This window comes from Silene latifolia, chromosome 1 (genome assembly GCF_048544455.1).
Source record: "Silene latifolia isolate original U9 population chromosome 1, ASM4854445v1, whole genome shotgun sequence".
NCBI classification, from domain to species: Eukaryota; Viridiplantae; Streptophyta; class Magnoliopsida; order Caryophyllales; family Caryophyllaceae; genus Silene; species Silene latifolia.
In genome coordinates, this window is record NC_133526.1 from 168,862,753 (window position 1) to 168,880,945 (window position 18,193).

An 18,193-nucleotide genomic window follows, 5' to 3' on the forward strand; every position below is an offset into this window, starting at 1 on the left:
AAAACGTCAAAATACTCACTCGATCGAGTCAGACCCACTCGATCGAGTACCTCACCTAGTCGATCGAGTGCCCCCTACTCGATCGAGTCATGCTGACTCGTACATACTACCCGCATGCTATCTCTCATAACCCAACATACTATGCAACTTTAAACTCAACATTATAACATGACTAAGCATGCAATTCTACACAACTCCTCATACAATTAACAAATAAACTACTTCATGTTATCAAATGCCACATAATAAACAACCATCATGCTTCTTTATTCAAACAACATATATACACACCCCACCAACTTTTCAATCACAATTTCAATTCTCTACTCCCAACATCCAACAATTCACAACATATATAGTTACATTCACATACAAGCTAACAAACACCACATACGACCTTGACATATACCCCCCATGTGACCGGTTCAAAATTGTAGGGCGAGTTCGCGACTTTAGGACGTCTCCCAAGCCTTTGCATTAGCTCCTACAACCTTTACCCCGGGTTCATTTTAATTGACTCCCTATATTCATTAGATTCATTGGTTACAGGTTTCAGGATCGTCGCTCTGATACCATTTTGTAACACCCCCATACTCCAAGTGCCTTACCAAGACCACTCAGGTATAAAGACGTTACCATCTCGGTTTCCCGAGGCAATGATAATCATAAGACAATAACGAAACAATGTTTAAATAGTATAAAGTTAAGTGAAAGATTACAATCCGAAAACCAAACTGATAAAATATGAATACATGTTCTCCAAAAACCAAATGTCTAAAAGCTAAACATAATGTCTGACAACAACGGAAGACTCTTTTAACTGCAAGTGATGACTCATCCCAGCTAGCCCTTAAGCACCATATTAAACCTGCTCAACAACTGCTCACCATCCCCGAATGGATCACCACAGTTTTTAAAACAATAAACGGGGTCAGTACTAATCACACAATTTATATAATTCAACAACACAACAAACAACACAGCACAATCGTCACAAATATACTCCGAACTCCATCACCAACTCCACAATACTGACTACACACTAAAGTGTGTAGTCCTGCTAGAGTGCCCATCGCAACAGGTCACTCCTCGCCGCCAGTGGGGGACCGCAGCCGTTCCCACCTAAGCCCCGCTCATCTCCGTCGAGCGATAAACCCAAATCCATTAATGTGCATATCCCTTCTGTGGCGGGTTCCACAGAAGGCGAATAATGGGCGTGAAGCCACTCTCGCAAGTGACTCCACTCAGCCAGGGACGCACCTCGAAGAACACAGACAGATACAAACAATCACAACTACTAATCAGCAAGCAAAACCAACAACCGTCACAATACTCGTATGATAACAATCAGCAATCACAAATCACCAGCAAGACATTATGGGACTAGTACTGAGTAGGGAAACCCTACCTGGAATGCAATACAGTCAGACGATCTCAACAGCTGTTATAAAAAAGCCTCCTCTACGAATCCTCCTCCTAACATAACATCACATACATCACTAACCACATAAAACTAACACAAATCCCCCAATTCCCAAAATTAGGGTTTACAAGACTTAATTAAATAAAACAAATTCGGTACGTAGATCTTACCCTCGACGCAAGGATCACAAAGATGTAAAGAAAGATGAATTCCGACCTTCCAAGCTCCGGGATTTGTCAATAATGCGATGAATGCGAAGTACGTAGATTGAAATCTCTTTTGAAAGTAATTAGGTTTGTAAAAGCGTATTATGAAAGTGACGGAAGTGTTTATATATTAATTCGCACTATTAACAAAACCCGACAAAATATTACCCGTAAACCGGGCTACTCGATCGAGCAACTGACGTACTCGATCGAGTGCTGCCTACTCGATTGAGTACCCTACAGGTCAGAAACTATTTTAAATCGCAAAACACCCTTACTCGACAGAGTAAGGCCCACTCGATAGAGTACCCAGAGACTCATAAAACCGTAGTATTACAAGTTGTGCCTTATAATCCTTTTTTACTGGCAAAATACGACTGTCATTTGAATGTAGAAGTGTGCTCGTCAATAAAAGCAGTTAAGTATCTATACAAATATATTTATAAGGGACATGATCGTGTTTCTTTTACTGTTGAAGATGGTATTGAACAACGTGATCAGGTTAGTGCTTTTCAGTCCGCACGTTGGATATCACCACCTGAGACAGTATGGAGAATTTTTAGATTTTGCATGAGTGAAATACATCCTAATGTGGTTCCCTTGCAAGTTCATCTTCAAAATATGCAGACTGTACTCTTTAGTCCGTATGAACGCCTAGAGAATATTGCCGACGATGATAGCCGAATGAGAACTATGTTAACAACTTTTTTCGAACGAAATCAAACTGATTCTTATGCACGTACTCTACTATATCAACAGTTTTCGGAACACTATGTTTGGTTAGGGCAAAAAGATGATAAGCTTTGTGGATTTCGCGAAGAAAAGGTTTTGTTGTTGGTAGGTTAGTCTACACCAACCCTACAGAAGGTGAACGATACTACTTGCGATTGTTACTTACAAATGTGTGAGGACCCTAATCATTTGAAGATTTACGTACCGTCAATAATGTTAGACTATCTTCGTTTCAGGAAGTGACATATCGACTAGGCCTTCTTGAAGATGATAATTCGGTTGAAAACAGTTTACTGGAAGCTTCAAATTTTTCAGATGTCGTTTGCTTTAAGACGATTATTTACTACATTACTAATTTATTGTACGCCTAAAAGTCCAAGGCTTCTATGGGATCGTTTCTTCTCAGCATTATCAGAAGACTACACATTAGCATTTCCAGAAAGTCCAAGCAAAGTTCTGAATCTTACGCTTAGAAGTATATGTTGCATCATAGAGTCAATGGGAAAGAGTTTCAACGATTTTGACTTTGGAGGATTAAGACTAGAAGATGAAACCGTTGATACGGGTAAGGCTAAAGAAATTAAAGAGCAGCTTAGCATTCCTATTATACTAGAAGAGCTTAACGTAATCAACTTGCTGAATGATAAACAAAAAAAAGCATATGAAATAATATATAGTTAGTTATGGAAAAAAGGTCGGGCGTATTCTTTGTAGATGGTACAGGTGGTACAGGCAAAACATTCCTCTACTCATCGCTTCTCGCACAGTTGCGCAAAAAAGGCTTTATTGCTCTGTCAGTTGCAAGTTCAGGAATTGAAGCGTCAAATATTTCTAGTGGCAGAACAACGAATTCGCTTTTCAAAATTCCTCTTGATCTTGAAGAAAACCAAGGTAGTAATATTTCAAAACAAAGTGCGCTTGCTGAATTGATTAGAGCATGCAGATTAATTATCTGGGATGAAGCTCCAATGGCCAAAAGACAATCAATATAGCACTTTGAAAGAACATTCCGTGATATTTGCTAAAACAACATTCCATTTGGAGGAAAAGTTGTTGTGTTTGGTGGAGATTTTCGCCAAGTGTTGTCGGTCATTTCAAAAAGTACACTTCGAAAGGCTATCAATGCGAGTTTGGTTATGTCTCCGTTGTGGCCTACGCTTGAAAAGATCAAATTGTCATTGTTACACCGCCTGATTGAAGCTATCTACCCAAATGTAGATGACATTAATTTCAACTCATTGCTTACAACTAAAAAAACTATTTTAACCCCAAAGAATGATGATACTGAAGCAATAAATTCCATATTGGTTTCTGGTCAACGGGGCGAAGTACCCGATAGAGTTTTTGAATACGTTAAATCCAGGAGGACTTCCACCACACCATTTGGTACTGAAGAAAAACAGTCCGATAATTTTACTAAGGAACCTTGATCCAACTTCCGGACTTTGTAATGGAACAATTTAACGAACGACTATTGTTTTCTCTTTTTCTATAGAATCGATGGATACATCTCGCGTTTGTGTTGAAGTTAATCTTAAAACAGTGTTGAATGCTATTTTAAATAAGATCAAACTAGCACCCGCAGAATATAGAATACACGCTGTCACATACAATGAAGTAAAAGCTTATGTTCAAATACATGCAGTTGGAAATCCTCCCAAATGTGTTAAATTTATTGGAGGCTCTTCAAAGCTTATTGGTCCGTTAGAGCTAAATTGCACTCGCAAAACAATGAAATTTATTTGTGGTATGTATGACATCGATGTTCTTGATTTCAACTTTTATGAACTACAATATGTTAAAACATAATTATCATATGTTAGAGAAGAAATACAATCAGCTAAAGAGTCAGATGACATATGCAACAGTTGAGGCCGTAGCTACTTCGAGCGACGAGTTTATTGGTTAATGTAATTTATTAGAGAATGTGTTGTTTAAATAGAAGTATATGTATAATCAGAAAGTATAACACGTATATTTTGTACATTACTAGGAGTGTTTGAATAAAACATGCTTTTATTATATATAACGTTTTCGAATGATTTTATCGATTTGCGATCAAAATTCAGCAGTTTTGCTGCTGCGCCTTCCAACTAGTATCTATTGTAGAGAATAATAATATTGAATGAATGATTTTACTTGAATATTATTGATGAGAGAATTTTGTAAAGGCCAGGAGAGGTATAATGCGACAGAGATATAGACGGTGGCCAAGAGAAAACGGTGGCCAAATTTTTTAATGAAGATGAGAGTAAATTTGTCAAAGAAGTTATTCGAGAGATGAAAATAAGAGGTAGTTGAGGCCGGAGGGATTGAAAGAGTTGGATTTTTTTTGGAGGAGAGATACAACGAACAAGAGTAATTTTGTAGGACATTAGGCTAATGAAGCCAAATCTTTGCAATTTGTGTGGAGACACAAAGGAAAATCAACGTAAGAAAGAGCAATAGACTATAGAGGGAGGAAGATAATGGCTAAAAGGAGACATGCCATGGACTTAGGCAATTAGTAGAAGAGATGAAATATTATCATGATGTGACGTAAAGCCGGCTTGTGAGAAACTTGAGGAGATGAACTTTAGTCAAGAAAGAAGGAGGGGGGTTGAGGTTCACGTAGGATAGGAGTCAACCCAAAAGCTACAGACATTCTTTTGAGAAGCAGTTTTAGTTTAGGATGATGGAAATCACGGTGGATTTAGAGTTTAGGGAGAATAAAAAAACAGACAAAAAAAACAAAATTTAGATCGGTGTATGCTAATTAAGCCCGCCGGAGATGGAAGAGATGACAGCCATCTCCGGCCGGCAGCGGAAAGATATTTGTGGTGTTTTTGTGGTAGAGTTTGTATAACTAGAGGTCCCTAGGATTTTACCCTTCTGATACCATGTAGAGAATAATAATATTGAATGAATGATTTTACTTGAATATTATTGATGATAAACGTTGCTTATATAGTAATTACAAGATGATGATAATTAGAAACTTAACATAACTAGAATATATCATAAAGATATATTTGACATAATATAGAAAACTAGGACTACTATAATCTTAGACAATCACAATATTACCATATTGTGATTTCTATTATTACGGTAATATTATATTCCTTATATCTATAAATAACATTAGAGCGTTAAAATAAAATTAAATAAACAATTAATAATCGGAACTTTATTTATTTATTTTTTGTTAGTGATGACTGATGATGTGGCAGTGTGAATCAGTTGAGTGTTGTACTGGTAGTGGTAGGGTAGCTAGGTAATTCAGGTATGATATGAGATCCTATTCAAACGAAATCAACACTTGTGTGTATACTGTATAGAGAGATAGAGAGGGGGGGTAGATGTCATCGAACGACGAGGGTCCTAGGCCGGTAACCCGGCGCATCTACCCAACGGAATCAAGCTGGTGTCGTGCAGTCCCAGGAGGAACAGGCGTAACAACCCTCTCCCTCCTCATCAAAAACAACACTCCTCACCTCCACATCCAATCCGCCCTCCGCCGTCTCCAAACCAACCACCCTATCCTCCGTGCCACCCTCAACCCAACCACTTCCACCTTCATCATCCCTCCTTTATCCTCCCTCACCCTCCACTCCTCCTCTTCGGAATCCCCTTTTCATTCCCTGGTGGAACAGGAGCTTAATCTCAACCCATGGAACTCCAACGCAGCTGTGGGTGTGGGTGTGGGTGTGGATGTCATGCATGCCACCATTTATGATCATGGAAATGGTTCCTCTACGCTTGTTATCAAACTTCATACTGCTGCTTGTGATCGGACTGCTGCTGTTCAGCTTGTTAAGGAGTTGATGCATATTGTTGTTACCAATAATAATTCTCATGATGCTGATGTTGATGTTGATGTTGATGTTGATGGTGATGTTGGTTTGGGGATAGAGGAGTATGTGCCTGATATTAGTAAGCCCTTTTGGGCTCGTGGCATTGATATGCTTGGTTACTCACTCAATTCTTTCCGCTTGTCTAATTTCAACTTTCTGGATCCGGTTTCACACCCTTCTTCTCGGCTTGTTAGGTTAATGTTGGACGCTCCCCACACTTCTATGCTGCTTCAGGTACCCTCTCCTACTCTCTACTCTCTCTGTCTCCATCATTTATTTTCTTTTCCAATTCCCTCCCATTACAAATATTAGGCTTTATTCACAAATGCATGCACAACCCTCATTTTCAACTACCTTCCTTTCATGTTAAGCTCTCTTTCCATATTGTGTCTTGCCGTGTTGGGGCATTGTCATTTGTTTTGGGAATGTACCCCACTTGCTTATGGACCGCTCTTGTGCACATGCTTCTATAACACTTTGGGTGTGTTTACATGGAGGGTTTTGGTGGGAAAGGATACAAAATCCGTTGTTTGGATAAGAAATTGGGCAGGAGGGAAATCGAGGGGGAGAGATTTGGAGGGATCCATTTTCCCTCCTCCAAGGCAAACCAAAATCCTTCCACCATAGGAAAGATTTGGAGGGATATTGTATCCAAACAACCATGCCCTTCCTCACCCTCCCTTCCCCTTCCCTCCCTTTCCCTCCTATTTTGATATCCAAACATGGCCTTTGGTGACCTCTTTGATCCGTATCTCATGTTTTATCTGTGCCTATGTACGCAAAGTGAATTAGCTAACTACAATGCCTGTCACATCTCTCCATCAAGGGGCAGCAATTAGTGTTTGGAATCTATAAAAAGCGTGTTCAATCTTTCATTTTTGGCTGGCGAGTCACGTGGATTTATGGGCATCTGTATGTCTCCCTAGTCATTTTGATCATCACAACAGTTAGTAAGAAGCTAACAGCTCCTGACTTGCGCTGTGACTGCACCAAAGGTTCTTAATAAATTATGCAAAATTGCAAAGGTTAGCTCTTTTGCAGAGAGTGCTGATAAAGGTAATGACTTTGAGTCTTGGTGTCACACACAAGCAATGCAGCCAACTTGTAGTAGATAATAAGTAAGAAGAGATGCTTACTGCCTTACTCTAGCAAATTAATGTAAGACCTGTTGAAAAAATGCTAACTTTGATTTTGCGGGAACTGACACGAGAAGCATGTGTTTTTATACTAACTGGAAAATAGAAAGTACCTTATATATTCTAATATTAAGAACCATGCCATTTTGATGATAATTTGGTTGCAGGGGTGCAAGCGTAGAGGGATCAAACTATGCGGGGCTCTCTCTGCAGCGGGTTTGATAGCTGCACGATTGGCCAAAGGCCTCTCTGATGGCGATTGGGAGAAATATGCTGTAGTGACTCTGATTGATTGTCGGAAACTTCTTGAGCCTCCCCTCTCTAATCACCATATTGGTAAGTCGGCTGATGGAACATTATGCTTGCTTATTAGTTCTTGATAAATTTCTTCTAATTGTATGGGCTCATTTGTAATTGTTAATGCTTGATGAATTTCTGCAACTACAGTCTACAGTTCCTCTTATATGATTAGAGTGATTTAGAATTATACTACTGTTGCGCTGTCACTGTACCAATTGTCTCTGTTTTTGCCTTGCTACATCGCTGGATTATGTAGGCACTGTTTTGAAGTGTAATTGGTGGAAGTCTGTGTGAAAATAGCTGGTTGCATTCTAGATTTGTCGTATGGTATTCATTTTTCCTATAATTTTCCTGGAGACCGAAATCACTTTTGCCAACAAACTAATTAGCTCTTCCCCAAACAGAAATAAGGAGAAAAACTCCAAAAAAAAAAAAAACGATTAAAATCCAAGCGTCTTCATGTAGAAACTTTTTTTTTTTTGGAACCAACTTGGCAATGGTAGGGAGGGGTGATTAAGCGGGTCAGCGGTCTGGGGGTTGAGTAGAATAGCACACAACATATGCCTTCGCTAATTGCTACTTTTGTGGAAGCATCACATTAATTGTCACTTCTTCCATTTGATCCCCTCTTTTACTATGACCAACTAGAGTTTGTTCAAATATGTAACCAACCTTTAATCGTAACTGATCTTTAAATCGATAGCTGTAGCCCATGTTTGTAGGATCTTGGTATTTTCATGTTAGAATGGAATTTGAAACTCTTGATCAAATAAATTATGGCTGATTTAAGGTTCTTTGCTCAGTTGCTTGGCTCTGGTATTGTAGAAGTTGGGGACAGTAGTATGCTGTGTATCATCTGAGCTCCATGTTAACATCATTTATGTAAAATCATAACCCCAATATCTTACGCCATGAAGAAGCTAATATAGGTTGTCTTCAAAGAACAACTGTGGAGGGATTGCAATTGGAAATATTTCTTCTAAATGCTCTTAGTCTCTTACGATGCAGCTAGGAAACCGAGTGCAGATAAATTTGCTTGAATCAAGCTATAGATGTGATAGAGATATTGTGATGTTATTATATTTGTTTTTGTTAAATCTTACCGCCACACAAATGAAACAGGATTCTATCACTCTGCAATCCTCAACACACATGACATGTGTGGAGGCGAGGAGCTGTGGGGACTTGCTACAAGGACATACAAATCCTTTGAAAATGCAAAGAAGTCAAACAAGCATTTCTCCGACATGGCTGACCTCAACTTCCTCATGTGCAAGGCCATTGAAAACCCGGGATTGACTCCGTCTTCGTCCATGAGAACCTCTTTTATCTCGGTGTTTGAAGATCCGGTAGTTGATGAAACCAACGAGAAGTATGAACAACTAGGGGTAGAGGATTATATGGGGTGTGCTTCAGTTCATGGTGTGGGCCCATCTGTTGCTGTGTTTGATACAATAAGAGATGGAAAGCTGGATTGTGCATGTGTATATCCATTCCCATTACATTCAAGAGAACAAATGCAAGAATTGATTGATAAAATGAAGAATATTCTTATCCATTGTCTATCTTCAGAGAATGAGTGTTAGCTGAGATTTTCATCAATATTTGTGTGTTCACACTCTTTGTTAGAGAGTCATTGAGGCACTGGAGTAATGTTGTTGTTGCACTCTGAGATCACACGGTTTAATACTTCCAAGTCCTTGACGATGCTTTTTTATATTGAAAAATTCCTCTCCTTTACATTTATCGTCGGAACTCCTTAAAAGATTGAAATAAAGAAAACATGTACTTTGAACTTGTGTAACATACAAGTAGGGAGTATAAAATATGACGTCAAATTGATGGTAAAGTAGAAACCGAAACACCATTATCAAGAGTTGTATTTGTTCAATCAAACCGTAACATATTTGTTGTAAAGAATGGAAGGTTTGATAATATAATTCAATGTAGCATAGCTAATTACAAGTATGAACTAAGACATATAGAGCAATGTTTGCGAATTAAGATTAATTCCTTTGTTTGTGGACACATTGACGTTTTAGGGGTGCAATGGATGCAACTGCTCCTGCCAAAATAAATTTACGTTAGTGTTATATTGTTCAAGTTATTCTTGTTGGCTTATTGAGCGTAATGCTTCCATCTTAAAGTCTAAGGTTCAAATCCTCAAATTCACATAATATTTATTTTTCGTGGAAACCCTTAAATTGGTAGAAAACCACGGACATTTTGTTGAATTTTCTCCTCAAGTTAGTACTGTCTTAAGCAAGACTTACCGGACGGAGTAATATACTGTACTATAATAGTGGTAGTTGGTTCCCTCTTTGCTTTGATGTTTTATGTCACCTGTAGGCTATTGAGAATTCAGTTTGATGACCATTTGACAATTGTGCCATAAACTAGTTATAAAATGTATGGGCAGGCTGGCACTGCCTGTTATCTTAATACCAAAAACAAGACCATTTACAATTATCATGTTTACCATGCATTAATGCATACGATCTACTTTCCCCCATTTCAAGGGCTAAAAATAAAATAAAATACAAATGACAGTCAAGTTGAGTTTTCATTCAACTATCAACTACGAGTATATAAGTTGCAAACATCATCTGCTGTTTTTCTAAACAAATAAACGGAACTTTACAGAAATGTTATCATAAAACAACCTAAATAACAATAATAAAAAAAAAAAAAAAAACAGCCTATTATTACTCTCTTATTAAGATTCAAGGGTGGTTGTGGTTGTATTCCTCCACAGTTTCTCCTTATTCCTATTGAAGTCCTCCGTCCAAGTTCGGAGCACAAGAAAGTATGAATATGTGATTTTACAGGCGTTGCAATAATTATACCTGCACAAACCCAAACATGCATATCACCTACTAAACAAATGTTCCACATTTGAGAAACTCTCTTATCTGCCGACTATAATATGTATCAGTACTATCCACAATTCGGTAGTCAGCGACTCAGTCGCCCAAGTAATGTCCTGTTTTTCTTTACCTTGTCATCAGACAAATGGAAATGATCACCAATTTTTTAAATATCAGTACCCAAAGTGTGAATTTCTTCAGATTGCATAATTTACGGGAAGATACATTATGGTGAGCTAAACAACACAACTAAGATTATTACATAACTGAGAGTAAAGGAATCAGCATATATAACTAGAAAGTAAGGGATCTGGTGAAGGAGAAGATAGAAGCTGTAACAAGATTATTATCATAAATCCCAAAGCAGATGGCATCAGCGAAAAATTATACTCTGGTACAAGACACTATCATAAGAATAGAAAAGAAAAACAGATTACAATAACAAATGGTTGTAAAAAAACTAATCAACTGTGGAAAGCTTAATTAAAACTTCTCAGCAGCTGCTACTCTAAACAGGGTTAGACAAATGGTTGATTTTACAGTGGGCATGACACGCAGATAGTTCAACTGCATAGAATGCTATATCCATTATTGGTGTAGAATTGGGGATAAGTGCATGACCATGCAATCAGTGCCAGTTAAGAGAGTAACGTGACTTGCTCTATTTGAAAAATCAAAGACAGATCTACATTCTCAACACAAACATCAGCACCAAGAAAGAAATAAGGATCTCATATCACACATTACAAAAAAATTACAGCACATTGGCATCGCAAGAAACAAGAAGTGGAAGAATTAAGGTGTTTGTTTAAAGAAACTTTTTCAATGCCAAAGAACCCAGCAGATAAGAGTCCGGAACATATGATCATGTCTAGAGGGTATTATTGCAGATTTGCAACACAAAAAGGTACTATGAGGTCTAAAGCAAAAACTCACAGAATTCATCATACTTCACATGAAAATTGAAAGATCACGGGGTGGATCGATCCAAATGCTTTCAAAAGGATCCTGCTCTCCCCAATCATGGAATTGCTTGCGAGGATAGTATCTACAATCCTTCAGGGAATATGATACGCATCGTTTCCCATAGAAGCGAACTTTAGAGAAATAAACACTATTTCTCATAATACCAGTGAGATCAGTTCTTGAGTGAGATGAAAGAAAACTAGCAAAGAGAGAAATCCCGTCTAAGGTTTTGATTTCATCCCACACCATGTTTGCCATGTCAAGTTTAAATATTATGGGGTAATCACTGCAGCAGGTGTAGATAACAAGAATGTCTCCATCATGTTCTGCAAGAAACTTGCCTTTCCACCAGTTTTTGGTGAAAAAGTTCTCCGGACATCTGGGAGGAGGCACTACCAAAACATTCCACGTAAGGCTTTTCGGATCGAAAACCCCAAGCCATCCCGTCAAACTAAGGCAATAAAATTGACCATTCGAGAAAACAAGCTTGTTCCAGATACTACTCACGAAAGGCAGGCGATTTTGGTAATTGGCAGTCGTCCATTCTGTTGCCCCCGGATGGCAAGTACTTATAGCGACAATTGTTGGACTAACATGCTTAATCGTAAAAACCACACAGCTAGAAGATGTTGGCTCACAGGAGAAGGCAACTATTTGGCAAGTGATCTCAAATCTAGGCAACTTAATCAACTCCCGGGTAAAGGGATTAAAGAAGAAAAGACGGTGGGTTCTAGGCCTGTACAACAGCAGCCAACAGCCTTTGGTGTAACACACTCTAGATCCACACAGTTCCTGTATTTCAGTGGAATAAGTCTTTCGTGTGAGAGGATCGTAGAATTCATAAAGATCGCCAAATTTAGGAAAATACATAATCCACGGGGGCTTGTTCACCAGGCGCACTGAAACAGCAATTGAATTCCACCTCTTGCAAACAGCGGAAACCCGGATATTCTCTCTTAGTGTCAAATGAGAGAGAATTATTTCCAATAGTTCGCCAGGGAGATCAGACCACAACTCAAGCTCTTGTTTATTCTGACTGATCTCAACAGCCCTTCTTTTATCGTCCTTAATAGCCACCGATAGCCTGCCAGAGTATACAAGGAACATCAAGACCAGATTTTTGAGATCAGGGAACACTCGAAAAAGCCCACTCTAGGTGTTACAATTCATATCAATGTCGAATCCACATTGACAAAAACACGAAATGTGACAATTAACTTGAAATGATTTCGGATCATAGCTCCTAATTATAAACCCTAGCCAATGATACAAATCCCAGCTTACTTTGTGATACACCAGAAATCAAAAAAAAAAAAAAAAAAAAAAAAAAAAAACTAATTTTATGAAACCCTAAATGATAGGAAACAAATTGATCTAATGAGCAAATCAATGATTTATAATTAACTTAATACAAACTGAAATGAATTGAAATTGAATAAAACACATTTTGATAGAAATGAATGATAAATTGTAATCAGACCCAAATCTAAGAAACTCTAATTACGAAACCCTAAGTGATAGAAAATTGAGTTGTTTAATCTAAAAAGTATAAATAAATTAAACATGCAATTGAATCAGAGGAGGAAGAAGAAAGAAAACATACGATTTGAGTCTCCTTCGCTTGTTAGCAGGCATGATTAAAGAAAGAAATTGGGGAAAATTGGGGGAAAAGGAGAGAGAAAGAATTGAAGAGTGAAGGTGTGTATTAGTTTAAAGTCCAGATTTCAACCTCAGCTGTTAAACCTTTGTGGTTAATAATTTTCTCATTTCTCATGTCCTTAACTTTTTCAAGTAATAAATAATTGTGATGTTGGTTAAAAATTACCCTTCTTTTGTTCTACTTTATGATCATCGATTCTTCAGGATTGGGGTATACTTTTAAAACGGTGGAATTCTTAAACGTTATCTTAGATGAGAGTTGATTAATGTCTTTTTATTAAGGTGATCAACTTTGATACGAAAGATGTAAATTTCATGTTAATTGTTGTTCTACAAGTGTTTGCAATCGAGATATGTAAGTTATGAATCAAAAGTGTGAGATGTTTTATACGAGTGACATGTGTATTTAAATTTTGGTTCAATGTAAAGTAAACTTAAATCCTTTAAAAGGTGGGATTAAAATTTCAGAAAGATTTCAATGTACTCGGTTTCAAATACTCCATAGTACTGTGTAAGTTGTTTGAAGCAATATGGGTTTAAAATGTGGTTTACAATAGAGTTGGTTACACTAAAACCGCAAACAGGGAAAGTGAAACAAGAAAAAGAGGATGAGGCAGTTGACTTGGGGGCAATATCTATAATGAATGCATACAGATTACAGCCAGCCATAGAGGAGTAAAGTTGGTGAGGTTTTGATACAGAATCAGCATAAATTGAATTACAACAGAATCATAACACACAAATCACCCAAGTAAATCTCAACCAACACCAACAAATAGCAATCAAGAATAACAAATTAATCCCAAAAGTAAGAAAATGGCCTTGAATAAATGACATACATGATGATGATATATAAAACATACAAATAAACTCAATTCCTTTTGGAGTCAGTCAGTAGTACAGTTTAAAACATACACACAAGTGATCAAGTAATAGAAGAGCAAAGAGGGCAGTGAACTAATCCATTCTCATTGCATTCTCCACATCTAACCATGCACCTGTGCCTTTCATCCAACACTTTACAACTTCCATTGCATTCCATACACATCACAAACCGTATCCCTCCGCAGCCTTGACATCCCAACACGCCCTTCGATATCCCCGCTAAAAGCCCTTCCAGTCTGCCCTCCTCATCCAACTTGATTACCTCATTAGCTCCCCCAATTAACCTCCCCTTGACAAACACTGCAGGCACTTTAACATCTTTTTTCCCCATCAGTTTCCTCAACTCTTCCTTAAACCCTGAATCCATTGATATGTCTCGCTCAATCACTCGAATCTGGTAAGATTCAATCGCCGATCTTACCACATTGCAATCCTCAAAGGTCTTCCTGATGCCCCTCAATGTAGTGGTGTAAATAACAACACACTCCTCCCCTCCTGGTGGGCATAATTTCTCATACTTGTCCAACATACTGCATTCTTTAGGAGACACCATCTTCTTAATCTGCTCTTCTTCCTGAGACAATTCCTTCTCAAACGAGTCAATCAATTCCGGATCAAACAGTGGGCCTAAACTTCTCCTCCTTGACCCCGAATTACTCCTCCTACCAGGACTACCACTCCCCAATTTCCGCGCTCTATCATTCGAACCTGTCGAAAATTTCCATGGTTTAAAAACCCGCCCTCTCGGAGTAGTATAACTACTAGTTTGAATCTGATTAATCTGCCCTCCTTTATTCTCTTTTCCATCTAATTTACCAACCCCTTTGGGTGAACTAACCAGATTATTGCTCATCAAACTGCTTACCCTCTTAAAAGGACTTCTAACTTCCTTCTTAGACGAATTCGATGACATGGGTGCTACTGTTGTTTCATCCTCAAGATCACTCATAAGCTCCCATGTATTAATCACCTCAACTTTCGGCACCACCACTCGAACTTGATTCTTCTTCTTAGTCAATACTTCTCCTTGATGGGTTTCCTTTATATGCTGTAAATTGCAGGTTGGTGGTAAAAAGATGGGATCTTGGTCAAGTTTAAGAGCACCATAAGTGGAGGAAGTAAGGGATACAACATGGTTGGATACTTCAGCATTCACCAACAATACTCTGGGCTTGAAATTTTTCTTCAACGCTTTGGAAGAAACACAACCCATTGAAACTGAAATTGAAATTATAAAAATTTCTTAGTGTTTCATAGGATAATTAACTTTAATGATGATGTACCCTATTACAAATTACAAAGAAAGGAGTGAAAAAGTTGGGATGTTTTTTGTTACTATATTGTAGTTTGAATGCGTGAAATTTAACCGTTACTAGGATGTCTGAAGGGGTCCCTCAACGGTCGGGAACAAGAGAGATTCGAAATAGATCCTTATTACTGTATTTTTTTATTGCTTGCCTTGGATAAAGATGACTTGGGTTAATAAACTGCTCGTGCTTATTGTTTATTTTTTTTATCTATAAAAAGCTTTGTGTATCTAACACTACCGTTGGTTTCGTTGGATCTCTCTTCAGTTTCACATAAACCGTGTTTCATATCATGTCTAGAGTTGGCAAAGCTGACCTGACCCGCTTGAAATCCGATCCAATTCAACTCAAAAATTGGGTGAACCGAAATCAAATTGACCCGACCTGATAATCGATAACAGCCTTATTTTTTCCAACCCGAACCCGTCCTGAACCGACCCGACCCATGACCCGATATTTTCTCAACCCGATAGATGACCCGATAATGAACTACCTTAATAATGGTTTAAATAATACCAAATTGACATTCATCTTAATTATTTTCACTTAAAACTACAATTAATACACCTACCCATTATTTAAATATAAAATTACCATCTAAAACTAAATATATAAGATAAAATATATGTTGATAACCTGACCCGACCCGACTTACCACCCGTTGATGAGCTATCCGAAGATGACCCAACATGAACCAAACACGTCACTGACCCGACATAACCCGAACCCGATATGACCCGGCCCGCTTTGACCCGTCCCGTAACCGACCCGAGTGACCCGATTGCCACCTCTAAATTCATGTCTAGGGCTGCACGTAAAGTAGACAGGACCGGCAAACCGGACCGACCCGGACCGGCCAGTCCGGTCTGGACCGAATACAATTCGGTCCGGTCTCCGGGTCCATATAAATATTGTGGCCGGTCTCCGGTCCGGTCCGGTCCAAGCAAAAAAAATCATCTCAAATTACCTTTAAAAATAGAACCGGTTCAGTCCAAACCCAGAAAAAACCGGACCTAAAGGGTTCCGGTCCAGTCCGATCCAAAAGTACCTTGGGATGCGTGAGGAGACCTCATGACTGATGGAGAACTACTCGGAAGCAAAGGATGACCCCCAGACAAAGTGTGACCTAAACTAGACCTAGTGAGGCTACAGTGGACCGAGTAGAGTGCTTACTTGATCGAGTGGCTCGCACTAGGTCGAGTGGACGAGCACTCGACCGAGTGCCACTGAACAATACCCGATAAACACCAAATTCGGGATCTTATCCTATCTTATCCAAATCATTTGATTCTTCTTCCTTCTTACTCCAAGTCATCTCCCTTCCATCTAAAACCATCACAAATACCTCCTAATGGAATTCAAGCTTGGATTAGGGGATTTCTAATCTTGTTCTTCATTCCTTCCACCTTGTAAGTTGAGATCTACCTTTCTTCCATTAGTATGGACCCTAAATTTTGGGGGTTTTTTTGGGGTTAATTAATTAGTAATTAGTATATGTAATATGAGTAAGTAATGGGTAATAATAAGAGATTTTGTAGTGTATAATAGTGTAGGATGTATTGTGATAGTATTATGTGATTTGTATAGGATGAGATAGTTTCATGAGACGGAATCGCCCGGATTCGAGTAGCTTGTGAAGATTTGCTAAAAGGTAGGTTTTTCCTACTCGGTTTCAATAATGTGTATACATATTTGTGTGTCTTTTATTATCATTCCATCATACGGGTCGTATTACATATCGTGTTGTTATTTGAGGATCTTGGTGAGATGTGGTCGAAAAATGCATTACTATAACATGAGGGTGGTTTATGACGACTTGAGGAGTCGGGATAATTGAGAATCGATAGTCATGGAATGTTTGTAAAGTGCGTCTCATAATTAGTCTTATTTTGATATGTTATGTTGCATATTATATCCTTGTTATTGTCGTATTTGTTGAGGATGTGGTTGTTGTTGAGGAGACGTAAGACGGTTGGGAGACCGTCTTACGCTTGAGTCGCCTCTTGGAGCTTCCACTCCAAGAGGTATGCGCACATTATTGATTTGAGTACGAAGGGACTCGTGTGGTTGAGGCACGACGTCTGGCAGGGGATCCGGTTGGCTTCCGGGCCCGGTACCAAGGGCGTGTCCCGAGTACCTGTTTGTGAGGTGCGGTGTCGTGGGCATGTCCATGGCACCAGTGTGGTTGTGGGTACGGTTGGGCGTTTTCCAGTACCGGTATGGTGTTTCATAGTCATGCATTACGCATTTCTTTGGCATGTTGCATATTTACATATTGTGTCATGTCTTGTGTTTATTTATTGAAACTGACGTGTTTAGTGATGCGTGTCTTTTATATGATGTTTTACATCCCATTTTACACGCATTTCAGAGCTCATTTATGTAGTTTATGCTACATTTCTCCCTATTTCCGTCTACTTCCGTATTTTTGTACATTATTGCAGAAATGTGAAGAATCCAGCGGAAATCGAGCTAAATCCGTCCCCGAGTATCCTGCATTGCATGTGACGAGAAGTATTTGCTTAAGGAACGAGCTTGGTGCGCATTTCAAGACCCAAAAGACAAGTCCACGAGTTTATAGAAGTCAAGTAGCAGCTCAAGCAGTCGATCGACCACCTCCTTTAGTCGATCGACCAACTGTCGGGTCTGAAGCTCTTGTTCATTGCTATCCCGGTCGATCGACCACCTACCTTAGTCGATCGACCACACCTTCTTGTTCAGGCGTGAATTAAAAGACCGAGGAACTTGAAGCCCATTAAGTTTAGGTTTTGGAATAATTGTTACGTATACTTTCTATATAACGTAACTGAGAATACCTAGTTTATTATCTAAGCTTTATTATCAGAAATTTTACATTGAGTTTTAGTTTACTAATT

The 18,193-nt window shown here is 38.6% G+C and overlaps 3 protein-coding genes across 4 annotated transcripts; 1 reads left to right on the top strand and 2 right to left on the bottom strand.

The window, feature by feature from the left end:
- The first annotated feature begins 5,563 nt into the window (after positions 1-5,563).
- On the top strand, positions 5,564-9,379 carry LOC141611337 (uncharacterized). The gene is made up of 3 exons (XM_074429860.1): positions 5,564-6,431; positions 7,501-7,669; positions 8,756-9,379. The coding sequence occupies exons 1-3, from the start codon at positions 5,703-5,705 to the stop codon at positions 9,217-9,219; spliced, it is 1,362 nt and encodes a 453-aa protein (XP_074285961.1). The 5' UTR covers positions 5,564-5,702; the 3' UTR covers positions 9,220-9,379.
- A 798-nt stretch (positions 9,380-10,177) lies between these two features.
- Positions 10,178-13,279, bottom strand: LOC141611345 (F-box/kelch-repeat protein At1g57790-like). 2 transcript variants are annotated; one of them, XM_074429873.1, is made up of 3 exons: positions 13,070-13,279; positions 11,437-12,550; positions 10,178-10,479 (listed from the first exon to the last, which is right to left on the bottom strand). In XM_074429873.1, the coding sequence occupies exons 1-2, from the start codon at positions 13,099-13,101 to the stop codon at positions 11,452-11,454; spliced, it is 1,131 nt and encodes a 376-aa protein (XP_074285974.1). In that variant the 5' UTR covers positions 13,102-13,279; the 3' UTR covers positions 10,178-10,479; positions 11,437-11,451. The 2 variants fall into 2 exon arrangements, with proteins under 2 accessions (XP_074285974.1, XP_074285981.1); XM_074429880.1 differs by lacking the exon at positions 10,178-10,479 and having other exon boundaries at positions 11,142-12,550; positions 13,070-13,200.
- A 622-nt stretch (positions 13,280-13,901) lies between these two features.
- LOC141611359 (uncharacterized protein At3g28850) lies at positions 13,902-15,420 on the bottom strand. Its single transcript, XM_074429888.1, has one exon. It carries the CDS (start codon positions 15,221-15,223, stop codon positions 14,051-14,053), a length of 1,173 nt encoding a protein of 390 aa, XP_074285989.1. The 5' UTR covers positions 15,224-15,420; the 3' UTR covers positions 13,902-14,050.
- Between the last annotated feature and the right edge of the window lie 2,773 nt (positions 15,421-18,193).